Source organism: Miniopterus schreibersii (assembly GCF_964146895.1).
Source record: "Miniopterus schreibersii genome assembly, chromosome: 20".
In the NCBI taxonomy this organism is placed as follows: Eukaryota; Metazoa; Chordata; class Mammalia; order Chiroptera; family Miniopteridae; genus Miniopterus; species Miniopterus schreibersii.
Window position 1 is genome coordinate 8,253,315 of NC_138122.1, and position 21,710 is coordinate 8,275,024.

Here is a 21,710-nt window from a genome sequence, read left to right on the forward strand (position 1 = left end):
CTGTACTTATGGTTGAAGACAGGGCATTCATACCAGACGGCTATTGTTGTGTTGGCTATTGTCATTTTTTTATTTAACAATCTAAGGGAAAAGAGATCAGTGCCCCTGGCTAAATAGTCAGGTATTCCATGTTTTAAAATTCTTACAGCACACTGGTTGAAAATCACTGCGCTAAGGGATCTGGCAGAAATCCAGTCTTTATGAATATTACACTGTCAGTAGGGAAAGAAAAAAATCTGCCTCAGTGGTAGTTTTGCTTATATGTAATCATCTTTGTTAGCTATGAATTCAGTGGGGAAAAACATTTTCCTCCTTTTTACTGTACATTCCAATTGTACACATAAAACATTGCAGAGATCAGTATGTATTTTAACAACTTTTGGTGATATATTAACACATTTTTAGAATAATTACTGATGGTAGAATTTATCACTGCAGAACAGAAAGACCTAACTTAAATTTCAAATGAAGCTAATTTATTTTATTTACATTTCTGGATAAAAATTGGTTCTATAAATTAAGTATAGTAGCTTCTTTATAGTAAAGATAACCTTTCTGAAAAGTAAACAACTCTATTGAAATACCTTTACTAATATGTAGATTTTGCACTTTATTTCTGAGACCTCATTTATTTAGTTATCCCTGAAAATTTGGGTACTAAGAGAACTTGAAAAAGTTACTTGGGAAATGTGTAGAAACTGAAAATGGACTCTGTATCTTTGGTAACAAAGAGGTAGTGTCAATGTTTTTAATAGAAAATATTGACCCTCAATCACAAAATAGAGACTCTGGGTCCCAAAGCCCCACGTTGTAATGATTGCAAATATCCTAGGGCCCGGTCTAGAACGACTTACTAGGTGAAGAATACTAGACTTTCCCAAAGATCCAGTTTAGTTTTTATACCTTAAATTTGGCCCTACTGGGTCCCTTTTCATTTGAATCAGCAAGGTCTCCCCCCTCCCCGCCCCTCAGGAGTAACATTGGTTAAAATAGGAACTATCACTAAATGGAATGTTCATTTTATGCCAGTTATTTCAAGTTTTAAAATACACAGAAGGAAATGTGAAAGGACCTTGTTGTCTCTTTCCCATCTAAGTTTGTTTTCTCTTTCTTTGTTTTTTTGTTTTTGTTTTGTCCTTATGTGGAATAAGTAAAGACTCTAAAGCTAATTTGTATATTATCAAGCAGAGGTGCAGGTGGCAGTCAAGCCAGAGGACACTGCGTTAAGATCAGGTATTCCGCTCATTCATCCAAGGTAACAGACTTTCACAAGGACTTGGATCTGAAGAGATGGCAGATTATAAGCCATCTGAAGACCCAATTTGGGGGGAAAAATATATGTAGCCAATGTTTATATTGTTTCCTTTCTTAAGACACATTGGCACTGTAGACTTCAATCAGTGCAGTGTAAAGATTTTGGAGTAACATAGATTTTACATTTCTATTGCTTGATTTGTGCCCACATAATAGACATTTTATCATGTAAAATTCCTGTTATCTGGGAAAAACCTATTGTTTTGATCTCGAATTGTTTTCTGATTTCCAATTATCCTTTCAAAAAAACTCTTAGGGCTAAAAAGCACTTCACGTGATGCTAAAGCCGACCGGAGGGTTGAAAACGCTGACCCTGTCCTGTTATTTAAATGTGAACATTTATTGTACATTCAGTGAGTTATAGTGTTAATAGTCTTGTGCTACTCAGCAGGTGTAAAAATTAATAAATATTTTTTTAAATAAACACCTGCCTTGTTTGTATGTGTGAAGCTACAAGAGCTCCTGAGATTGTTGAAGAAATTTCCCCGGACGCGGACTCGGGGACGGTGGGAGGCGCCCTAGGACCAGGATCAGCGGGGGATGGGGGGGGGGGTCCGGGGCTTCTACGTGGGGACCGACGGGCTCTCTAGCGGGGACTAGGGGCAGGCTCGCGGCCGCAGGGGCGCAGAGCAGGGGCTGTACTTGGAAACTCCTATTTCCCACCCGGGGCGGGGCGTTTCGGGGCCCCCCGCTTTCCCGGCGCAGTGGCACCCCCGCGAGAGGACCGAGGGGGCTCCGCGCTCGGCCGGGCTGTGCAGGCTGCAGCCCCGACAGCCGGGGAGCGCGCACAGAGCGACACACGTTCTTTCTTGTCCTTGAAAGTTTTTTTAAAATTATTATTTATTTTTATATATCTTCATTGATTTCAGAGAGAGTGGACACACCAATGCTGAGCGTCGTTGCCCGGCCGCCGCCTGCAGCGCCCCTGGGCATCGCCGCAGCCGGGCACGGCCCTGACCGGGAATGAACCGCGACCGCCCGGTCCCAGGTCCACGCTCCGCCCTGAGCCAGGCGCGGGCGGGACACAGGTTCTTACCAAGAGGCCTTACGCAGTTTAATTAAACTCTGTTCCTTCGGGTGCGTACTTTTTCGGACGCCTCGGCCCGGGGACGGGAGGGAGAAAGGGGGACACGCGGAGGGGAAACGGCTCGACGCCCCGTTCTCAAGGAAACCGAGAAGCCGCTGCTGCCTCAACCGCAAAGTGGGAACCAAGCGCCCCCCGCGCTGAGAATGCAGCTGCCGCACGGGGCCGGCGGGGGTCGCTCTCTGCGGCCTCGCCTCCTAAACCGCACTCAGCGGCGCGGGTCTCCGAGCCTCACCTGGCGCCCAGGTGAGAACTATCGGCACCGCTTCCACCCCCGGAAGCATCTACACCACGTGACACCGTCGAGCGCCTCGCAAACTGCATCCCGGGACCCACAGGCGCGAGCTCTCGCGGCCTCCGGGCCCCGCCCCGCGCCGGCCTCGCGCAGCCACGCCCCCGACGCCCCGGCCCCGCCTCTTTTAGTCCCGCCCCCCGGCATCCCAGGCACCGCCCCTTCCGCCGCCCGAGCGCGGAGCGTGCGCGCACGGAGACGCCTGGCGAGGGCGAGCGGGAGCGCGTCCGGGAGCCCGCTGGCCGAGAAGCGCCGCGGGCTCGGCGACCCGCGCCTGCGGCTGAGGTGAGGGCGGGCCCTGGGCCGCGAAAGGGTTAAGTTGTTGCCGGGGAGCGGAGGGAGGGGACGGCTGGGCCTCGGAGGGTCGCTGCTGCGGAGGGCGCGTGGCGGGGAGCGGGCCTGTGGGAGCCGGGTGGCCCGGGTGGGTGGGGGTTAGGGTTAGGTGTGGCGTGGGGGAGGGGCCCTGGGCGCTGCGGGGCGGCTCGGAGGGGCGAGGCCCGGGCCTGGGGCTGCGGCGGGTTGACCGGGGGAGGCCGTGCTGCAGGAGCGACGGGTTTGGAGTCCGGGGTTGCCCCGGAAGGAGCCTGGGGCTCAGCTGGTTTCGGGGGGAGGGTCCTGGAGGGAGGGTTAGCCGCGGTGCCGAGGAAGGGCCATTGGGAGAGGCCTTCCCGGCGTGGTCGAGGGGGCCGGACGCCGCAGGGCTCGGAACCCTGGGCTTCCCGGGTCCCGGCCCCGGCGGCCGCCCGCTTGCCGCGTTCGGGGCGCCTGTTCGGAAGAGCAGCAGGGCAAAGGTTGCGGCCGGGTGAGATGCAGTTTAGCGGCCCTTGCACGGAATTGAAGACACTTGTGAGCAGGCTGTGAAACAGGTGATCCTCCTGAGTCAGAGCAACAACTGGCTTTGAGTTATTGCCCTGCTCTATGCCAGTTCTTTTAAAAGGACTTTAAGCATCAGGTTGCTTCTACATTTTTTTTTTTCTTTCTACTTGAAGGTTTTGTTAAACACCTATGTCGCTGCTTTCTCACCTGCTTCAGCTCTGGAAGCACAGGGAGTGTTCAGGAGATGGCGATTCCCCGCGGCTGAAGGGGCGCGGTGGCTGGGGGACCACGCAGCTGCTTGTTCAGCACTCATCTAGGGGCTGGATCTTACATAGATCTGAAACCTCTTCAAGATAACTTGAAATAATTTAGGGGGAAGGTGCTCATTTTTGGTGGTGATTTTGCAGGTTTGCTCTCCCGTCACTTGAGAGTTTCAGAATGAGAAGTCGTTACTGCAGTACATGACCACACTAGGTCATATAAAATGCCCTCCGTCTAGAGGTTATTCGCAGGAATCCAGGATTGGTCTCTTCATTAATTGACACCTAGTAAGGTAAGATTTCCCCAAAATCACTGACATTAGGCTAGAAGTTTCGTGTTTTGACTGGTTATTTTTTCCTTTCCATTTTACTGTGCTTGTTAGCCCATTTTGTAGGGATAGGAAACAGAAAGTGGACTTAGCAAATGTTTTTAGAGTGATTGAGTTCAAGCCCCTTGTTCCTGTTAGCTTCGTTCAGTCCGGTGGCCTCAGCTTCACACTGATTCTAGCCATCAGCCGTATGAAATAGTCTCTGAAATGTTTCAATACGCACTTTTCTAAAGGTGGCCAGCTGTGGTCAGTTATTATAGGAAGGAGGAAACAGCATTACATTTACATGGTTGTAAATGTCAGATGGACCAACGAAAGGTGAGTTGGCCATTACTTTACTGGTTGTCATGGTCAGGTTCTTGGAGGCTCAAGTTTATTTGGATTAATAAAGTCATATTAAGAGGCTCCCTTTTTATGATTTAAATTGTGAGTTTATATAGGACGTATTGTGTACAGTATTAAGAACTGGATTCGCAGTCAGGCAGACCTGAGCCTCAGTCCTGCTAGTTGGGCAAGTTACTTGTCTACTTTGATTCTCGTTTTAATATCTGTAGAACAGATATAATAACCCTGTCTTTCACAATTGTAAGAATTAAGTGAGATATATGAAACCCCTGGCTCTTAATAGGCCCTCATTAAATAACTTAGTGTCTGTGCTTCATTAATCTATATGGATTTTCAGTGGGTTTTCTTTTGTAAAAGAACAAAAGACTTAATTGCTAAAAAAACAATTAATTGTTAAATTATGTTATAGTGGAGAGATTATTGGCCTGAGAAGTCTAAATTATGGACTCTGTTGATCTGTTTATTGAGTCTCATTTTGCTTATGTGTAAAGTGAAGTTAGAAGAAATTCTATAAATTTGGGAGTTACTGTAGAAGCATTCTGAGTAAGGAGAGACCTGAAAAGATTTGAATGTTCAGATGAAAAGGCTGTGGTGGGAGGGAGGGAGAGAGCTGTTTAGCTGTAGTTAGGGTGTGAAGATAAAGCATAAGAGTAGATTTGAGATTGAATATTTTCTGGGCCAGAATATTTTCTGAAGGAGGGTGTTAACCATATCCCTGGAATTTCTGCCTTTCTGTCTCAAGGTGTGACTGCATATATTTGTCTAGATTACCTGTGGAACATAAAAAAATGGATTCCTTGGACCATATGCTGACGGATCCTCTGGAACTGGGTCCATGTGGAGATGGCCATGGCGCACGTATTATGGAGGACTGCCTCCTGGGGGACACCAGGGTTAGTCTGCCAGAGGACCTTCTGGAGGATGTGAGTTGCAGCGTCGTCACCAACTTTTCCCACAGCCACTGTTTTAACACTTTTCAGTCATTTTACTCTCTCTTCTGTTTCATTTTCTACATTGCAGCCAGAATGATCTCAGTCTTTTGTGGGTAGTGTATTTAATATTCTGGTTAATGAAGAATGATAAGTTACATTCTGCATGTTTAATAGCATAACTTGATAATAGGATACAAGCCCTATTTTTAACAAGATAATTTTTAGCAATGAACAAGCAATTTTGTATTGTAAGAGCAGAATTATGTATATGTTTACATTAAAATGATTACCCATGTTGTGAATCTTGAAACCAAACCCAGACATTATCTCTGTCTATCAGGTAACCCTCTAGTCAGTTACTGGTATGTTCCTGGGGATAGCATATCAGCATGCTTTGGCCACTTTCACAGACAGGCTCTGTAATCATTATCATTAAGGTGGCTGCCATTTATTAAGTGCTCAGTATGTGCAAGGCACTGGGTGTGCTAAAACATCCGTTTATTTATCTTGTTTATTTTGCTGTATTTCAGACATAGACAGGCGTAGTGTCGTAAAGCTGACATTCATGTGTGCATCATCCAGTTTGAGGAGATAATTTAGCCGTATTTCGTGCAGATTTTTCTTTCATAATACATCAAACGTTTTAGATAAAATTAAAGCCTCCATTTTGCCCTTAGCTTTTTCCCTCTCCCAACTGAAGTTGGTATATATCCTTCCATGTTTTCTTTGCATATGCTTTCAAGTAAATTTCCTTATGCCAGTCAGCAAACACTTGTTGCATTAAGTACCTACTTTATGCCAGACCCTGAGATGCTAGGAATAAAGTGATGAGCACAAATAGGTTTGCAGGGGAAGATGTTCGACCCCGAGCCTGAGGTGCTTTGGTACACCCATGTAGAGACACCTAAAAGGTGTTTGGGTTTTGGAGTTGCTCCTGCTTAAACCCTGTGGTGGCTCTCCATTGTCCTTAGGATAAAGTCGCACTTACTTAACATGCGTGCAGGTTCCTTGCTCCTCTTGCTGCTGCTTCCCTCCCTGTCCTTGTGCCAGCCACACATTGCCTGAATTCTTTTTGTCCTTGGGCTTTCATCCCTCTTGCTTCAGCATCTTTTTTCCTTTTCCTTACCCCTCACTACCTTAAATGTCACTTCCTCTGGTCGGTGTTCTCTGAAACCTGCAGCCTGGATGTGTGCTGCTTCTGTGTGCTTATAGGTAAACTTCTTAAGCTACGTTGTAATTGCTTAAGTTTTCTCACATCCCAGACAATATGTATGCAGTACTAGTCTGTCTTAGTCCGAAGCACATAGAAGGTGTCCAGTATATAATTGTTGAGTTGAAAAAGAACTCCATCCTGCTGCTTCTTAGTTGAGATCTTGAGGACCTCAACTCCTCAAGTTTTCTCCTACCATGTTAACTTTTTCCTGCCTCTCATTTTAAGCTGAACTCAGATGTCTGTCATTGTGTGTCTCTTTGGCAGGAATGGTTTCTAAATGGGGTTCTCTCTACTGAGATTATTTTCCTTTGCATTATTATTTACTGTTGGGTATAAGACTTTGGTTTATATGTAGTCTTTACTAATCTCTGTCTTGAGAATTGAGTAAAGATCAGTGGAATTTTAATTTGTTTAAAAAACTTAAAACTTAGATGGTGGTGATTGTTGCATATCTGAGATGTACTTAATGCCACTGAACCGTACAGTTAAAAATTAATAAAATGGTAAGTTTTATGTTATGTGTATTTTACCACTCACGCAGAAAACTTAAAAACTTATTTTTCTCTTGTTTACTTTTCTCCTGCTTTTCCTAATTCTCCTAGCCCGAGATATTCTTTGATGTGGTCAGCCTTTCAACGTGGCAAGAAGTATTGAGCGACTCTCAACGTGAACACCTCCAGCAGTTTCTGCCTCACTTTCCTGAAGACAGTATTGAGCAGCAGAGCCAGCTCATCCTGGCCCTGTTCAGTGGGGAGAACTTCCGCTTTGGAAACCCTCTGCACATTGCCCAGAAGCTCTTCCGAGGTGTGTAGCTCAGCAGTCCTTTTTTGAGAGGACTGGAAGGTGGGAACACATTCAATTACGTGAATACTCCTTTCTTCATACACATAACAACTTAGTGTACACTGGTTTTGTGCAACACTTGCTGCCTGGTGCATTCATTTTTTTTTTTTTTTTTAGTTTTTTTTAACTCACATAGTAAATACATAAATTATAAGTGTATTGCTCAGTGATTTATTATAATATGAACTCAACTGTGTAAAACCACCACCCAGATCAAGGAATAAAACATTACCAACACCTTAGGGGCACCTTTATGACTAGTCTTTAAAAATTTTTCATAATAGTTTACCATTTGCATTATTACATGTATGTATGTGCGTCTGAATCACATATACTTTTCTGCAGAAAACATGACACATTCCAAGCCCCTTAGCATCTGTGTATCTCTTAATAAGGACATTCTTCCAAGATTAGAGTCCTGTTATCACACCCAAGACATTTTACATTGAACAGATAATGTAACAGAATTTCCCATATGCAAAGTCTCTCAGTTGTTCCCAAATGACTTTTATAGTGGCCTCTTAAATCCAGGACCAATTCAAGATTCATATATTGTGTTTGAATCTCATGTCTCTTAGCTTCCTGAATCAAGTCCCTCTGCTTTTTTTCTCCTTGTCTTTCAAAACACTGACTTTTTTAAGAGCCGAGGACACTTGAATTGTAAAACATTCTGTTTTCTGAGGAATTGTCTTCTTGTTTGCTGATGACTAGATTTGGGTTAAACACTTTTGCCAAGAACACTATATGGGAAATGTTACTTTTTTCCCACCATCATCTCAGAAGGCATGTGATGTGTGCTTTTCCACTGTTGGTAATGCTGTGTTTGATCCCTTGTTTAAGGCTGTCTGCCAGACCTACTGATTATAAGAGGACCTTTTTTTCTTTATGTAAGAAACAATCTGTGGGGTGATACTTTGGGACCATGTGATCTTATTTCCTAAAAGCCTTTGTTTTACTTAGTGGTTTGAGTACCCACTGATGATTCTTCCCTGAATCAGTCATTAACATTGGGGATTGCAAAATGGTTTGGAGCCACTCTGAAGCAACAGTTTTCTCTCTGTCTTATAGAGGAGTAGAGGAAGCCTCTTCCTCTCCCCTTTCTAGGGGTGAAGCTGCTTCATCTCCTTGGGTTTTGTTGAACTGGCTAACTTGACAGCTGCAGAGCCTGGAGGGAACAGGCTTATCATTCAAACCTCTCATCTTATGGGGTTAAGGTTAGCATTCTTTTCTTCAGTGGATTGATAGTGTAAAGAGGAATTCCCCTCTGCACTTGGCAGAGGTTTACTTCACTGAAGCCGGGGCCCTCGGGTGGGAATAAACCATTTCTTCTAATAGAGGCTGCTTGGTTTTAGAGGGTCATGTCAGGGATCTATGTAATGTTATCACTATCTATTTTGCTGTCACTTCCCCCCCCCCCAAACAATGTGATAGGCTGGTAAAGATAGAAACAAGGAGTGTCAAGGTTGGAGTTTGCATATTTCACTCTGTCCAGGGTCATATTTCAGTTTCACTGTTGCTGAAGATAGTTGCAATACTCTCGTCATCATGGTTTTCAGTCTTAGCTGTCATCACTTTTTTTTTTAATGAAAAAAGTTTTTTTCAACTATAGTTAACATATGATACTATATTAGTTTCAGGTGTGAGCTATCATTTCTTTTTGGTATTATTTTACCTTTGGTTATCTTTCCTGATTCTTTTTTAAATATTCACCTTTTCCTTAAATTCTAAAAGCTCATCACACTTCCTTGCCTCCTGCTCTTAAAGGAAAGGGTCATTTGTCATAAACTCCAATTTCCTGCTTCCAGCCTCTACCCCAGCTTACTGAATTCATTTCCATTCTGACCTGCTTTACTTGTCCCAGAGGAAGAAGGATTTTTTTTTCTCCTGCTTAAGATTAACCTCTGCTCTCAATTCTATTGTCTTTTACCTCTTCTGGGGCCTTGTTTCCTCAGTTAACCGTTCTCTCTATCCTGTATTCTCTCAGAGATCCACCCCCTCGCTCTTTTTCAGCCGAGAGATATGTTCAAGGGCCTCGTCCTAAGAAATCCTTGACCACCTGTCCCCTTGATTGTCCTCCATCATTTTCCTTTATCTCTAAGCTTCTGGAAAGGCATCTCGCTGTCCCTTGTTATTCTGCCCTCACCCCTTGTAGCGGTTCCCTTACTACCCACAGGACACGGCTCTTTCCAATGCCACCAGTGACCTTTTTATTTATCTTCATCTTTTTAATTTTAGATTCCAGACCTATAGAAAAGTCACAAGAATTTATAACGGACGTCCATGTACTCTCCACGAGGCTCAACAGTTATTAACGTTTTGCCACATTTAGCCCTGGCTTTCTGCTCAGTGGTTAGAGCATTGTCCTGGTACACCAAGGTTGCGGATTCAGTCCCCAGTCAGGGCACATACAAGAATCAACCAATGAATATATAAATATTCATTGTTTCTCTCTGTTTCCCTTCCTTCCCCCTCCCTTTCTTTTTCTAAGTAATAAATAAAAATTAAAAATCATTTTGCCATATGTACTCTCATCATTATTGCATTTGTTATTACTATTACTATTTTTGCTGAACCATTTGAGAGTATTCCAGATCTGGCACCCCTAAATTTTTCAGTATTAATCTCTGAAGAACAAGAACATTCTCTTACATAACCACAAATGGTCAAATTCAGAAATCTAGAAAACACAGATTTCTTTTTGTATTTAAATATAAAATTTAACATTGACACATTGTTATATATAGTCCACATTTATTATTTTTTCCCTGCTCCATGTCTCTTTAATGAACATGCAGTTTCCCAACCAGCAGGTGCTTTTTAGTTCACTTCTTGATGCTCTGCAGCACTTGACGGCTTGGCCGCTTCCTGCATCTTGACCCTTTCCCCTTTGGCATCAGCGATTCTTCCTTCTCTCATGCAACGGTGCCAGTTGCTCATGTTCAGTGATCTAGGTACCATGCTCAGTTGACCTCTCCTTGCTCCCCTTCCTGCCCCAGCATCCGAAATATCAGCAGGTCTAATCTTTCCCCCTCAAAAATGTATCTCGAGTCTCTCTGCTTCCATTCATTTAACCACAATTTACTGCATCAGGCAGTTTTTGTGGCTCTGGAGATGGAGTGATGATCATATGTTCTATTGGAGAAAAACAGATGGTAAATAAGTATTTGTTGGTTTAAGTGCTACAAAGAATAAGAAAGGGTAATGGGACTGGAGTGCTGGGAAGGAGCTGGTTTAGATTTGGTATTTGGGCAGGGCTTCTCCAATGAGGTGACGTTTAAACAGAAACTGAAGTGAGGAAGAGCAAGCCATGCAAATACTGGGTGTTAATAGGAAGCATTGCAGGCAGAGGTAACTTTAAATGCAAAGATCTTGAGACAGGGTGTGTGGCCTGTTCAGGAAACAGCACAGAGGCCAGTGGGGGTGGGGTAGAGTGAGCAAAAGGGAGACTGCTGGACGATGAAGCCAAAGATGGAGTGAGTCAGGTTGTGAAGGGCCCTATAGGCCGTCTTGAGGGCCTTGGCTTTTCTCGGATGGAGGGAAACCATGGGACCGAGCCACCGTCGTCTCTCACCTAGACCACTGCAGTGGTTTTTCTTTCTCACTCCCAGCCATCTCAAAGTTATTTTCACTGTACTTAGGATAAAATCCATCCATGACCTAGAAGTTTCCGTGTGGTATGATCTCGGCCCACCTTCCTGGGTCATTTCTTGCCACTCTCAGCTACGACCTCTTCTGCTTGAGTCATCGGACATTCCTTTCGTTTTTGGAACATGCCAAGTCCTTTCTTGCTTCAAGGCCTGCTTTAGCAAATACTGTTCTTTTTGCCTTTTCCCCATTTTTACTTATTTTTTGAATTCCCATACACTTTATATTCCTCCCAGTTTTAGATTTTGAAAACTTAGGCATGCATAAAAGTTGAAAAAGAATACACCAAACATGCGTACCCATTATCTATTTTTATCAGTTGATATTTTGCCATAATTGCTTTAATCAGGTTTCATTTTATGTATCATTCCTTAGAGATCCCTTTCCTGATTGAAATCTCCTTAACCTTCACAATTCTCTGAAGTTAATTTCCTTACAGTACTTAAAGTTGAATTTTGTTTGTTTACCTGCTTATTTGCCATCTTCCCCACTGGACTGTAGGCTCCACATAGACAAAGGTTATCTCCCCCACCCCCCACACTATATTCCGTTTTAGTAGCACACATTAAATATTCGTTGACTGATGAATATATAGTCGTACTTCTGTTCTTTTAAGATGGACACTTTAACCCCGAGGTGGTCAAGTATCGGCAGCTCTGCTTCAAGTCGCAGTACAAGCGATACCTCAACTCCCAGCAGCAGTATTTCCATCGGCTGCTGAAGCAGATCCTGGCTTCCCGGAGTGTAAGTAATGTTGGGAACCAGACGTAAAACAGGCAGGGAACGCACAGATTTCATGACTTTAAGTGGCTCAGGTACAAAATACAAAAAATGCCACTAAAAAAAATACTACCAATTAAGCCACGACACAATTAAGCTATATTATTCTGTCTTATCAATTTTAAGAGGTATCCCAATTTCAGAGATGTTAGAACAGGTACCTCTTAAAATTGATAGGATATTGTAGCTTCAGTATTTACCAAGATAAAGAGAGGGCTTTCAGCTTCATCGTGGCTGATTAAGAGAAACACGTTGCTCTAGAATTGGAGTGAGAGTACATGGGCCTTGGGGTGACTTGACCGGTATGTAGTGCGCCAAGTTCAGTGGGCTCCAGGCTGGACCAGCCTGGTAATTTTTTGAGACAAAGTACCTCCCTCCCTCTGGCTTTAAGTGGTTTAAGCTTTAGTATGGTAACATTTGGGTGTCTAGTTTAATAAGTATTCATTTTCGGTGGAGCAGTTCAACATTTGGTATTAGAATTTTTGCTATGAAATAATCAAAATAGACTGTTTTTATTTGGCATAATCATATGTGCATCTTTCTTTGTGATCTGGAGGGAAGGAGTTGAGCTTGTTAGAAAATGGAAAGAAAAAGATGTAGATCTAGAGAATGTACCAGAACAAGCTTCTGATGATGTGTTCCTGCCTTGTCTCTTCCCAGGACCTACTGGAAATGGCCCGTCGGAGTGGCCCAGCCCTTTCCCTCCGGCACAAGCGCCCTTCGCCATCCCGCACCCCTGAGGAGCGGGAGTGGCGGACCCAGCAGCGCTACTTGAAGGTCTTGAGGGAAGTGAAGGAGGAGTGTGGGGACACAGCCCTGTCGTCTGATGAAGAGGGTGAGTGTCCTGGGCATTCGGGGTAGCTGAAGTACTGGATTTATACCAGGAGCTTGTTGTTTGTTCAGAGCCAGTGGTAGCCACTTATCTCCCCAGCAAAGCAGCCATCCCAGTTGTCTTTCTGGGGGGTGGACATTCCTGTTACATGGGGCGTGACGATATACCTTTTTTTACCTTTGATGCTCAAGTGGCACTGTGTTTAGATGAGTCCCTGCATGGCAGGGCTCTCCACAGTAGGCCTGTCTGGTCCTCTTGTGCCACTTGAGAGAACTGCTTTTCCCCTTACAGGAGAGTAGTAGTGGCTGTTGGCCTGCTGCATTGCGACCCCATCACTCTGTTGAAGTCTCTCTTCCTGGAAGAGCCGTTTAAATGACCTAAGTGTGCTCCAGTCGCCTGGGGAAGGGTCAGAAAGGAATGGTGGAACCCTGGCCTCCATGTTGTTGGCTTACCCTTGTTGAACCCAAATGGCCACTTACCCAATCTCCCCTATTGGAGTCCACAGCCACGTTGGATTTACAAGAAACATTTTCTTTTGAAGATCTCAGCTCATGGCTTCCGAGCTCCCCAGCGCGTTCTCCTAGCCCTGCGGTGCCCCTGAGGGTGGTGCCCACGCTTTCAACCACGGACATGAAAACTGCAGGTGAGAACTAAGCTGATGCTATTGGCATTCTGGGAAATCGAGGTAGATTTGAGGACTCCCTTAGAGGGAGGTGGTTACCAGATTCTTACCTGTCCAGAAAACAAAGCAGTGTTCCTTAGACTTGGAGATGTTTTTGTACAATTCCACGTTTTACAGCTAGGTAGGCCTTCCTTTGCTTTTAAGTTTTTTTCTTAGGAGCTGATCAACTGGTATTTTGGAAAGCAGAATCTTAAAACAAAATAGCAATACTAAGGGATGCTTCAATAGTAAGACAAAAGGGGTAACCAGAGCCATAGCAATTTCTTAGAACATCTGTGAAATTAGAGAAGAATTTTTAATTGGGACAGGAATCAAGGAGGAATGTTCAGAACCTTTCATGTGTTAAGAGCAGCTAAGTAACTGAGGTCATGGTTATTGACTAATGTATGGAAAAACTGAAGAGTTGACCTGGTGACTGTTTTAAGACTGTTGGTACTTGTGCACAGTAGTCAGAAGGGAAACTCAGAGAAATATCTTACTTTTGAATATCACAAGTGATCAGAAAGATTTAAATTTGAGCATATGTTGTGAATGACCTAGTGCATGTGGTTTGGTTCGTTTTCTCACAGATAAAATAGAGCTGGGGGACAGTGACCTGAAGATAATGCTAAAGAAGCACCATGAGAAGCGGAAACATCAACCAGTAAGATTGGGGCAGGGTGTGTTCTCGTTAGGGTTTTCACTATAAAGTCTCTGGATTGGCTATTATGAGGGAGATGCTGGTAGTTGCGACCATTTCTGCTTTCTCTCTGTATCATTGTTTGAGGACAGGACAACCAGAGAAGCTAGTTAACACCAAAGATGTGAGAAGACGCGTGCTTTGACTTTATAAGGCATGCTGAAAATAACGTGTGCTTTAACCTTTACTCAAGACTGGTGTATGAATCGTACCCATTTCACCAGAGCTTAGAGAGGTTAGGGAGTTTTCCCTGGCCACCCGAGTTGGGTCCTGTGCCCTTCCCTTTCTTGACTGTTTCTGTCCCTCCTCCATCTAATTGAGGTAGGTCCAGTGGCCAAGACCGAGAGCACGGTGGAGGAAGAAAGCGCAGTTGGTCCAAGACAGGGGCAAGATGGGAAGAGTCCCAGTGGGAGTCAGAACTGAGTTCTGTCTGTCTCACTTGCTCTCTGGTATTGGGCAGATCCCTTAACTTCTCTGAGTCCCGTTTTCAGACTGTAAAATAGGATCTCTAATAAGACTATTTGAGGAGCACATAGGATAAGGAATGCAAGAGCTTTATGCACTAAATGCCATATGGTAGAAAGGTTGGGGCTGGGTTCTCCTGTGCTTCCTTATGAAGAGCAGTTTTTATCTCTATATTTTTAATTCAACATGATTTCCTTAAGTGTACATAACATCTAATTATCTGTTAGGTAAATTGGCAAAACCTCCAGCAGTTTTAGCTCAGTATTTGGGCCTCCATAATAAATCTCTGAACATCACATCTAGGATCACCCGGACCTTTTGACCGGGGACCTCACTCTCAACGACATCATGACTCGTGTGAACGCTGGCAGGAAAGGTTCTTTAGCAGGTAATGACGTCCTCTGTAGGTAGCCATTATCTGACTGTGCTCTTAAGTTATGTGAACCTGTCTACATGTTGAAAAATAAATGAAATCACAGCTTGCTTCGGCTGATAACCTATTTTGGTTATTGCCTCTAAGGGATTTATAGATGGAAAATGAATATAGAATCAGAGCAACAGAGCATTGGCATCTTAATAGCTGTTAAAGTTAATTTGTAAATCACTCTTTGGGGTTAGTAAATGTCTTATTTTTGAGACCTTTCTTTCACTGGTGGGCCTGAGAAAATAATATGCAGATGAGACTGCTCATTTCCTGATGTAGAAAACGCAGCTCTGTGATTGTGTCGTTGTTTCTTTGTAGCCCTGTATGACTTGGCTGTCCTTAAAAGAAAAGCAAAGGAAAAAGAGGAGAGAAAGAAGAAGAAAATAAAAATGATCAAATCAGAGGCGGAGGATTTGGCTGAGCCCTTAAGCAGTACTGAGGGGATCCCACCTCTCTCGCAGGCTCCATCGCCATTGGCAGTGCCTGCTATCAAGGAGGAGTAAGTGAGCATGGCACCTACTGCTCAAGGGTGAAAGATGAAGTGAAGGGTGTGCCCAGTTCCGGTGCTTGGTGTGGCCTGGTTCGTGTTGGACCTGTAAGCCCGGGGTCTTGGGGATCCCGCTAGGGCAGGTGCATAGTGTAGCCCTTTATTGAGCTTTTCTGTGACTGACAGGAGGTCTGGAGGCCTAAAGCACCTCAGGATGTGTTCTTGGTCTTTCTTGTTCTTACATTTTTCTTCCCTCGTTAGGCCTCTTGAAGACCTCAAGCCTTGCCTTGGAATCAATGAGATATCTTCCAGCTTCTTCTCTCTTCTCCTGGAGATCTTGCTCCTGCACGGGCAGTCCAGCCTTCCTGTGGTAAGGGTTTTGGAAAAGTTAGATGTACATCCAAGTTTTCTAATTGTAGAAATGTTAATAATCTGTAGCTTGAGAAGCAGGACTCTGGGTTGCTCCCAAAGCCCTGCGGCTAACTTGCTTTGTGGCATGGACAACTGTGGAATTGCTGGTGGATTACAGGAATTTGACTGGTTTTGCCTTTGCTCTCCTGCAGCTAGAGGAGCGGGTTTTGGACTGGCAGTCATCTCCGGCCAGCTCCCTCAATAGCTGGTTCTCTGCAGCCCCCAACTGGGCAGAGTTGGTGTTACCAGCCCTGCAGTATCTTGCTGGAGAAAGCCGTGGTAACGTACTTTTTTCTTGTAGGGTCAGTATTCCCCTACTCTGTCTAATTAGTTCTCATAGTGAACAGCTTTACTGGTTAGAGGCATCATGACTTTGCACAGTATCGTGCCTTAGAGGTCTCTGCTAGCCTGATACACTGGGAAACATTCAGAGGTTATCTCAGAGCTCAGGGCTGTTAATTGTTCTAAGTTTAGCACACTCTCTGACCTGTGTGGCTTGTTCATGTCTGTTTCTTGCAGCCGTACCTTCCAGTTTCTCTCCATTTGTTGAATTCAAAGAGAAAACCCAGCAGTGGAAGTTGCTTGGTAAGTAACTTGTATTATCTACACATGACACTAGGTTTTCATTCTGTCACTTCCTGCCCTAAGCTTCCTTTGCCTTCCATTTAGTAGTAGTGTCCGGTAGAAGGTTGGAAAGGGTAGTATTACATCTTCGTTGCTCAGTAAAGGACTCCTTCATGACCCCATTAGTACTTAGGGTCTGAATTCCACCCCCTCCATCCCTCCATTGGATTTGGGCTCACCGAGGCTGGGCTGGAATAGCCCTTTCATTACAATGCACTCTGGTGCTGGCTAACTTTAAATATGTTTATATTAATTGTACCTATGGCTTTAGATCAATTTGTAATAATGTAGTTATTTTTCTTTCCTAAAAAGGCCTTTGCTATGGAGGAGAATGTGCAGCAAGAAGTCGGGCAGCTCCAAATCAGTGCTTTTAAGGATCAGGGTCCTTGTTTTTGTTTTAAGTTTATGAAGTTCCACTTACTGTGTAGGTTGTGGTAACGTGCACCTGAAATGACTTGGTGACTGTTTCCTGGTGATGGTAATAAGAGAAAAATCAGTGTTGATTTCATATTGAAACTCATAAACCTTTCCCTTGACTCTCTTGAGTAGTCGACGAGGAGATACATGGAGAGGTGGTTATGAAAGCAGTAGATTCATCACTTCTTATAACACTCAGCTTCTAGGTGTCAGGCACTGTGTTAGGTGCTAGACGGTGTGCTCCTCTTGTGGGTTTAAGGTTTGGCTGGGGAACAAATAGTCATTCAAGTGAAATAACAGACTTATACATCCTGTAAGGGAAAAATACCAGAAAGGATAGAAGTTATAACGAGGCATTGGTGTAGTCTGTAGAGTCAGGAAGGTCCTTCCTGAGGAGTGAACAAGTGAGCAGAGATATTAATGATGATTAGGAAGGAACCAGGCAGCCGGAAGGGAAGGAAGGGCATTCCAGGTAGAGGGGGCAGTGTGGGTCCGTGGTGCCAATGAAGATTTGGTTCATAAAGATCACACAAGCCTGCACAGAGGTGATGATAATCTGGTTCTAAAGTTTAAGAAAGTTTTAGGTGGTGGAAGCCACAGGACTCGGTGTGACTTGGACGTGGGAGTGAAGGAAGAGTGCTGCCAGGCACCCTTTGTTAGGTTTGTATTTCATGGATGAGGGTGTTATTTTATGGAGGCAGGGAGCTGTGGAAGACATCCGGAGTTGAGTGAAGGTGAAGGTCATAAGTTTAGTTTGGGATGTGCTGAGTTTGAGCTGCCTTTGGGGCAGTTAAGTGGAGATATTGAATAGGCAGTAGGATATATGGGATTAGAATCCAGAGTGGCAGCAGAGAGTTGTTGGCATATACAGTATTTAAAGTCAGTGGCATAGGGAGAAATGCTAAATTAGGAGAAAGGAGGGCAGAGGACTGAGCCTTGAGAAACTGGAGGCGGAGAAGGGGGAGGGTATGGAGAAGAAGCAACTGCAGAGTTAGGAGGAAGCCCTGAGATAGCTGGCTCTTGGAAGCTAAGTAATTAGAGTCGAGAATTGGGGAGTGGTTGTTAGTCTTGATGTTACTAAAAAGTTCAGTAAGATAAAGACTGTGGACTTGTGAGCATGGGAGAAATAAGGAATTTCTTGTAAGAGGGATTCCTAGCAGAATGACGAGAAGGACTGTGGTGAGTGAAGGCGGCTCGTGGTAGCTGACTACAGCTCCTTCTGGCTCTCAGGCTGGTGCTTGACATCAGCCAGGTGGACACTGGCGCCAGGGTGGCAAACATTATAGGGCCAGATAATAAGTATTGTAAGCTTGTGGGCCAGATGCTTCCTGGTGCAACTACTCAGCCCTGCCATCATGGTGCAAAGCAACTATGGACAAGTATGTAAATGAACAGACATGGCTGTGTGCCCATAGAACTTCTTTTACAAAGTCAAGGGGGCCAGTTTGCTAACCCTTAATGCACCCCATGGAGATCTGCAAATGCTGTCAATCAGGGCTCCCTTTCTTGCGGCCAGTGAAACATTTAACTGCTCACAGTGGTTAGAGAGACGGTGAATCTTGTTAATCTAAACCTTTCAAAGTGAGAGGCAACAAACATTTATTTGAGATTGAAAAAAAAAGAATATTTGGTAAGCATTGATTCAGGCAGAAGCCTAGATAGTGTTCTGTTTAGGAGACAGATGCCGTGGTATTTATGAGAAAGGGAAGGGGAACAATTGGATCAGTAGAAGGAAGGTGTTTCTTTTGGTACAGGTGAGCTAACATTAACATAGTGATGGTAACAGGTAGTCATCAGTCCAGGAGTCATCATAACTGCTTTCATGTTATCTTTGCACACAGCTCTTTGGGACACAATGTTCTTTAGGCCAAGTCCAGAGATTATTTTGCCTTGTTTTAGCATTTCAAAAGTTTAAGGCATAAGACCTGCAAGGCATTTCGTCTGGCATGGCAGCTCTGGGTCTGTTTGAAAGTGGCTCCATTTATTATTTTTATTGACAATCTAAACAACTCTAGAACTTTAGTAGGGGAAGGTAGGATTATAAGGGGAACTTGTGGCTAAGAGAGGAATTTTCTTAAATGAGAGAAAGTTTGAGTCTAAGTGTTGATGGAAAGGGTACAGTGGAAAGGAGGAAGTTGCAAATGCAGGAGAGAAGGGAAAATTGACTATAAATTCCTGAGATGAGGGGAAGGGACTGGCCTGGGATGGCAGGAGACAGCACATTTCTTATAATAGGGAGAAATAATGGATTCACAGCAGTAGGCTGGCAGATTTTATTGCAGGAATTTGAGAGGTTTTGATCTGTTGGCTTTTCTGTTAAAGTAGGTGAGAGAGGCAAGGTTGTCTTGTCTGTTGCGAGTGAGAAGGGAGATCGAGAAGAGTGGGAAGTACTTAGTAAGGAGCATGGGAAACCAGCTTACCAGAGATGACCTTAGATAGCCGGGCGTTGTTGGGGTTAGTGGGGGCTGCTCGTCATTCATTTGTGGTGGCGTTCTTTACCCCTTTGTGTGTTTCTCTAGCAGCCCTCAGCTGCCTGAGCTGAAGCCTGGAGAACATGGATAGTGTAGAATTTAAGGTTTGCCAGGTTGGAATGATGCAGATAGAAGAGCAGAGGTATCGGTAAGGGTGTAATTGAAATGGTGGCCACAGACTCTGAACTGAACACAGAGGAAGTATGAAGGGAGGGGGCTGATGAGATCAGAGAAGTGGCCGAGTGGTTCTGTTTCATCAGGGTAATGTTCTAGTGGGAGTGGTTGAGCAAGAAGTCTAGGTGACTGGTCGGGGGCAGAAGGTGTGGATTGGCAGAAAGGTTCTGAGCCCTGGCTGTGGACTGCCATCAGTAGGGGAACTTCTAAAAGCACTGGTGCCTAGGCCTTACCCACAGACGTTCTGACTAACTTTAGATGGGACCCGAGCTGTGGTATTTCAAAGGTTCCCAAGTGATTCTTGTGTATGGCCAGGGTTGAGAAACACTGCATTAGGCATTTTGAAGATGGAGCAGTTTTAGGTAATAGTAGAGTCCAGTTGTGATTGTGGGGATAAGTGGCTGGGGTGGAGTGGGGGGGAGGAGGTCATTGAGGTCACGGAACTGAGGGGTTAGGGTATTGGATGGACCATCTGTATGGGTGTGGCAGTCACCCCAAATGCTGGCTGAGTGTGAGGTAGCATTTCTAGAAGGCAGAATGGGAGTGAGAGGAGTTGTCCCATGGGAAAGCTCCAAGCTTTTCTGGCTGGTAGAAATAGGTAAGAGACCTGGCGGGTCATCTCAGCAGCCTGTGAGAAGGGTAGGCCCAGAGGGTGCCTTCCTCACCCAGGCACACCTGGGTGACATTCGTCCCTGTGGCTTCTAGTCTTGCAGGAGACATAGGTACCATCATGTGGGAGGTGCTACAGTAGGAGTCTGAACAGTGTTAGGAGGGGAGGGGGGCACAGGGGTAGAGTGCTCATCTCTTTCTAGGCGGGTCAGGGAGCCAAGCTTTCCTCCTGCCTTGGCCTTCTCATTGCTATGCCTTTGTGCCTTCATTAGCCCCAAAGTCTTTTCTGACCCCCCCAGGGAAAGAGTGACTTCCCTAGGGTAAGCTCTTATGACATCTGTTGTCACACCACCACTTTTTGATTTTACTGAATATGTGCTCTTTCCTCACTTGCCTGTAAACTTCATGAGGGAAGAGACTGAACTGACAGAATAGCCGTAACCCAGTGCTCAGTGTGGTGCACAGTGGCAGCTCAGCAAGTACTTACTGATAAGTAATTTAATTAGGGGACATCCCAGAGTGGTGGTCCAGGCAGGCAGTGATAGATGGTTAGTGTCCGCTCAGTGGATGGTACATGCAAAGGACTGTTGCTGCAGGGCCTATAGAGTCTTTCTATGGCGGAGATAAGCAAAGAGATGGGGGATTCTGAGGAATACCTTAGTTCGTTTCATTATTATTTTTTGCCTTTTAATTCTTCTAATAGGCCAGTCCCAAGATAATGAAAAGGAATTAGTTGCACTCTTCCAGCTGTGGCTAGAAACCAAAGACCAGGCCTTCTGTAAGGTATGGTTTTAAAAGAAATATCCGCTCTTCCTTACTCTGGGTTTCTAGAGCCCTTATTTTAGCCAGAATTCTTGAGTTCATTTAACTGTTATTGTTTTCTTTTTCTCCAGCAAGAAAATGAAGACAGCTCAGATGCCACAACACCAGTTCCTCGGGTGTGAGTATATTACTCTAACGGTGGGTGGGATCCTGTGAAACCGTAATGTACGACACTGCAGTGGCTTTTATAACATTTCTTAGTATGTCAGAGCTGTTGTGGACTCTAGAGATTCTAGGGGTCCATGGATTCTTGCCTGCCTCAGTGTACTGAGGAGGACAACACGCTCCCATCAAGAGATGCTCCCTGAGAAAAGGAGTCTGAATTAGGGAAGGGATTGCACAGTAGAGGTTCTGAGGGGGATGTGGTCTACCTTGCAGGTGGGCATACTTTTTTCCCTGAATTCCTCTCCTTCAATTTTCATTTGAGAATGATTTGTCCAATCCACTTTCCTTGTTTTATCTATAAAGAAATTCAGGCATGAGGCTAAGTAACTGAGGTGTCATGCAGTGTTGTTACTTAGCCTCATGCCTTCGTTACATTGAAGGTTTGGGACAAGACCGAGGCTAGAGTGTAGGTCTCTTTTTAAAAATATATATTTTTATTGATTTCAGAGACAGAACAAGGGAGAGAGAGAGAGAGAGAAACATTAGTGATGAGAGAGAGTCATTGATCGACTGCCTCCTGCACGCCCCCTGCTGAGGACTGAGCCTGCAGTCCAGGCATGTGTCCTGATGGGGAATCGAACCTTTATCTCCTGCA

The 21,710-nt window shown here is 44.7% G+C and overlaps 1 protein-coding gene across 6 annotated transcripts in view; it reads left to right on the forward strand.

Moving 5' to 3' along the window:
* The first annotated feature begins 2,856 nt into the window (after window positions 1-2,856).
* The window catches only part of NFRKB (nuclear factor related to kappaB binding protein), a 32,310-nt gene continuing 13,456 nt past the window's right edge, over window positions 2,857-21,710 (forward strand). For 2 of the 6 annotated variants that reach the window (XM_081123475.1, XM_081123476.1), the window contains exons 1-15: window positions 2,857-2,975; window positions 3,914-4,059; window positions 5,207-5,363; window positions 7,188-7,389; window positions 11,690-11,817; window positions 12,514-12,688; window positions 13,191-13,328; window positions 13,937-14,010; window positions 14,815-14,899; window positions 15,254-15,434; window positions 15,684-15,792; window positions 15,986-16,112; window positions 16,353-16,418; window positions 20,832-20,911; window positions 21,022-21,068. In XM_081123475.1, coding sequence (XP_080979601.1) covers window positions 5,229-5,363; window positions 7,188-7,389; window positions 11,690-11,817; window positions 12,514-12,688; window positions 13,191-13,328; window positions 13,937-14,010; window positions 14,815-14,899; window positions 15,254-15,434; window positions 15,684-15,792; window positions 15,986-16,112; window positions 16,353-16,418; window positions 20,832-20,911; window positions 21,022-21,068 — 1,547 coding nt within the window. In that variant the 5' untranslated portion in view covers window positions 2,857-2,975; window positions 3,914-4,059; window positions 5,207-5,228. Of the gene's footprint in view, window positions 2,976-3,913; window positions 4,060-5,182; window positions 5,364-7,187; window positions 7,390-11,689; window positions 11,818-12,513; window positions 12,689-13,190; window positions 13,329-13,936; window positions 14,011-14,814; window positions 14,900-15,253; window positions 15,435-15,683; window positions 15,793-15,985; window positions 16,113-16,352; window positions 16,419-20,831; window positions 20,912-21,021; window positions 21,069-21,710 lie in introns of all 6 variants that reach the window. The other 4 variants (XM_081123477.1, XM_081123480.1, XM_081123479.1 and 1 more) reach the window with 3 other exon arrangements.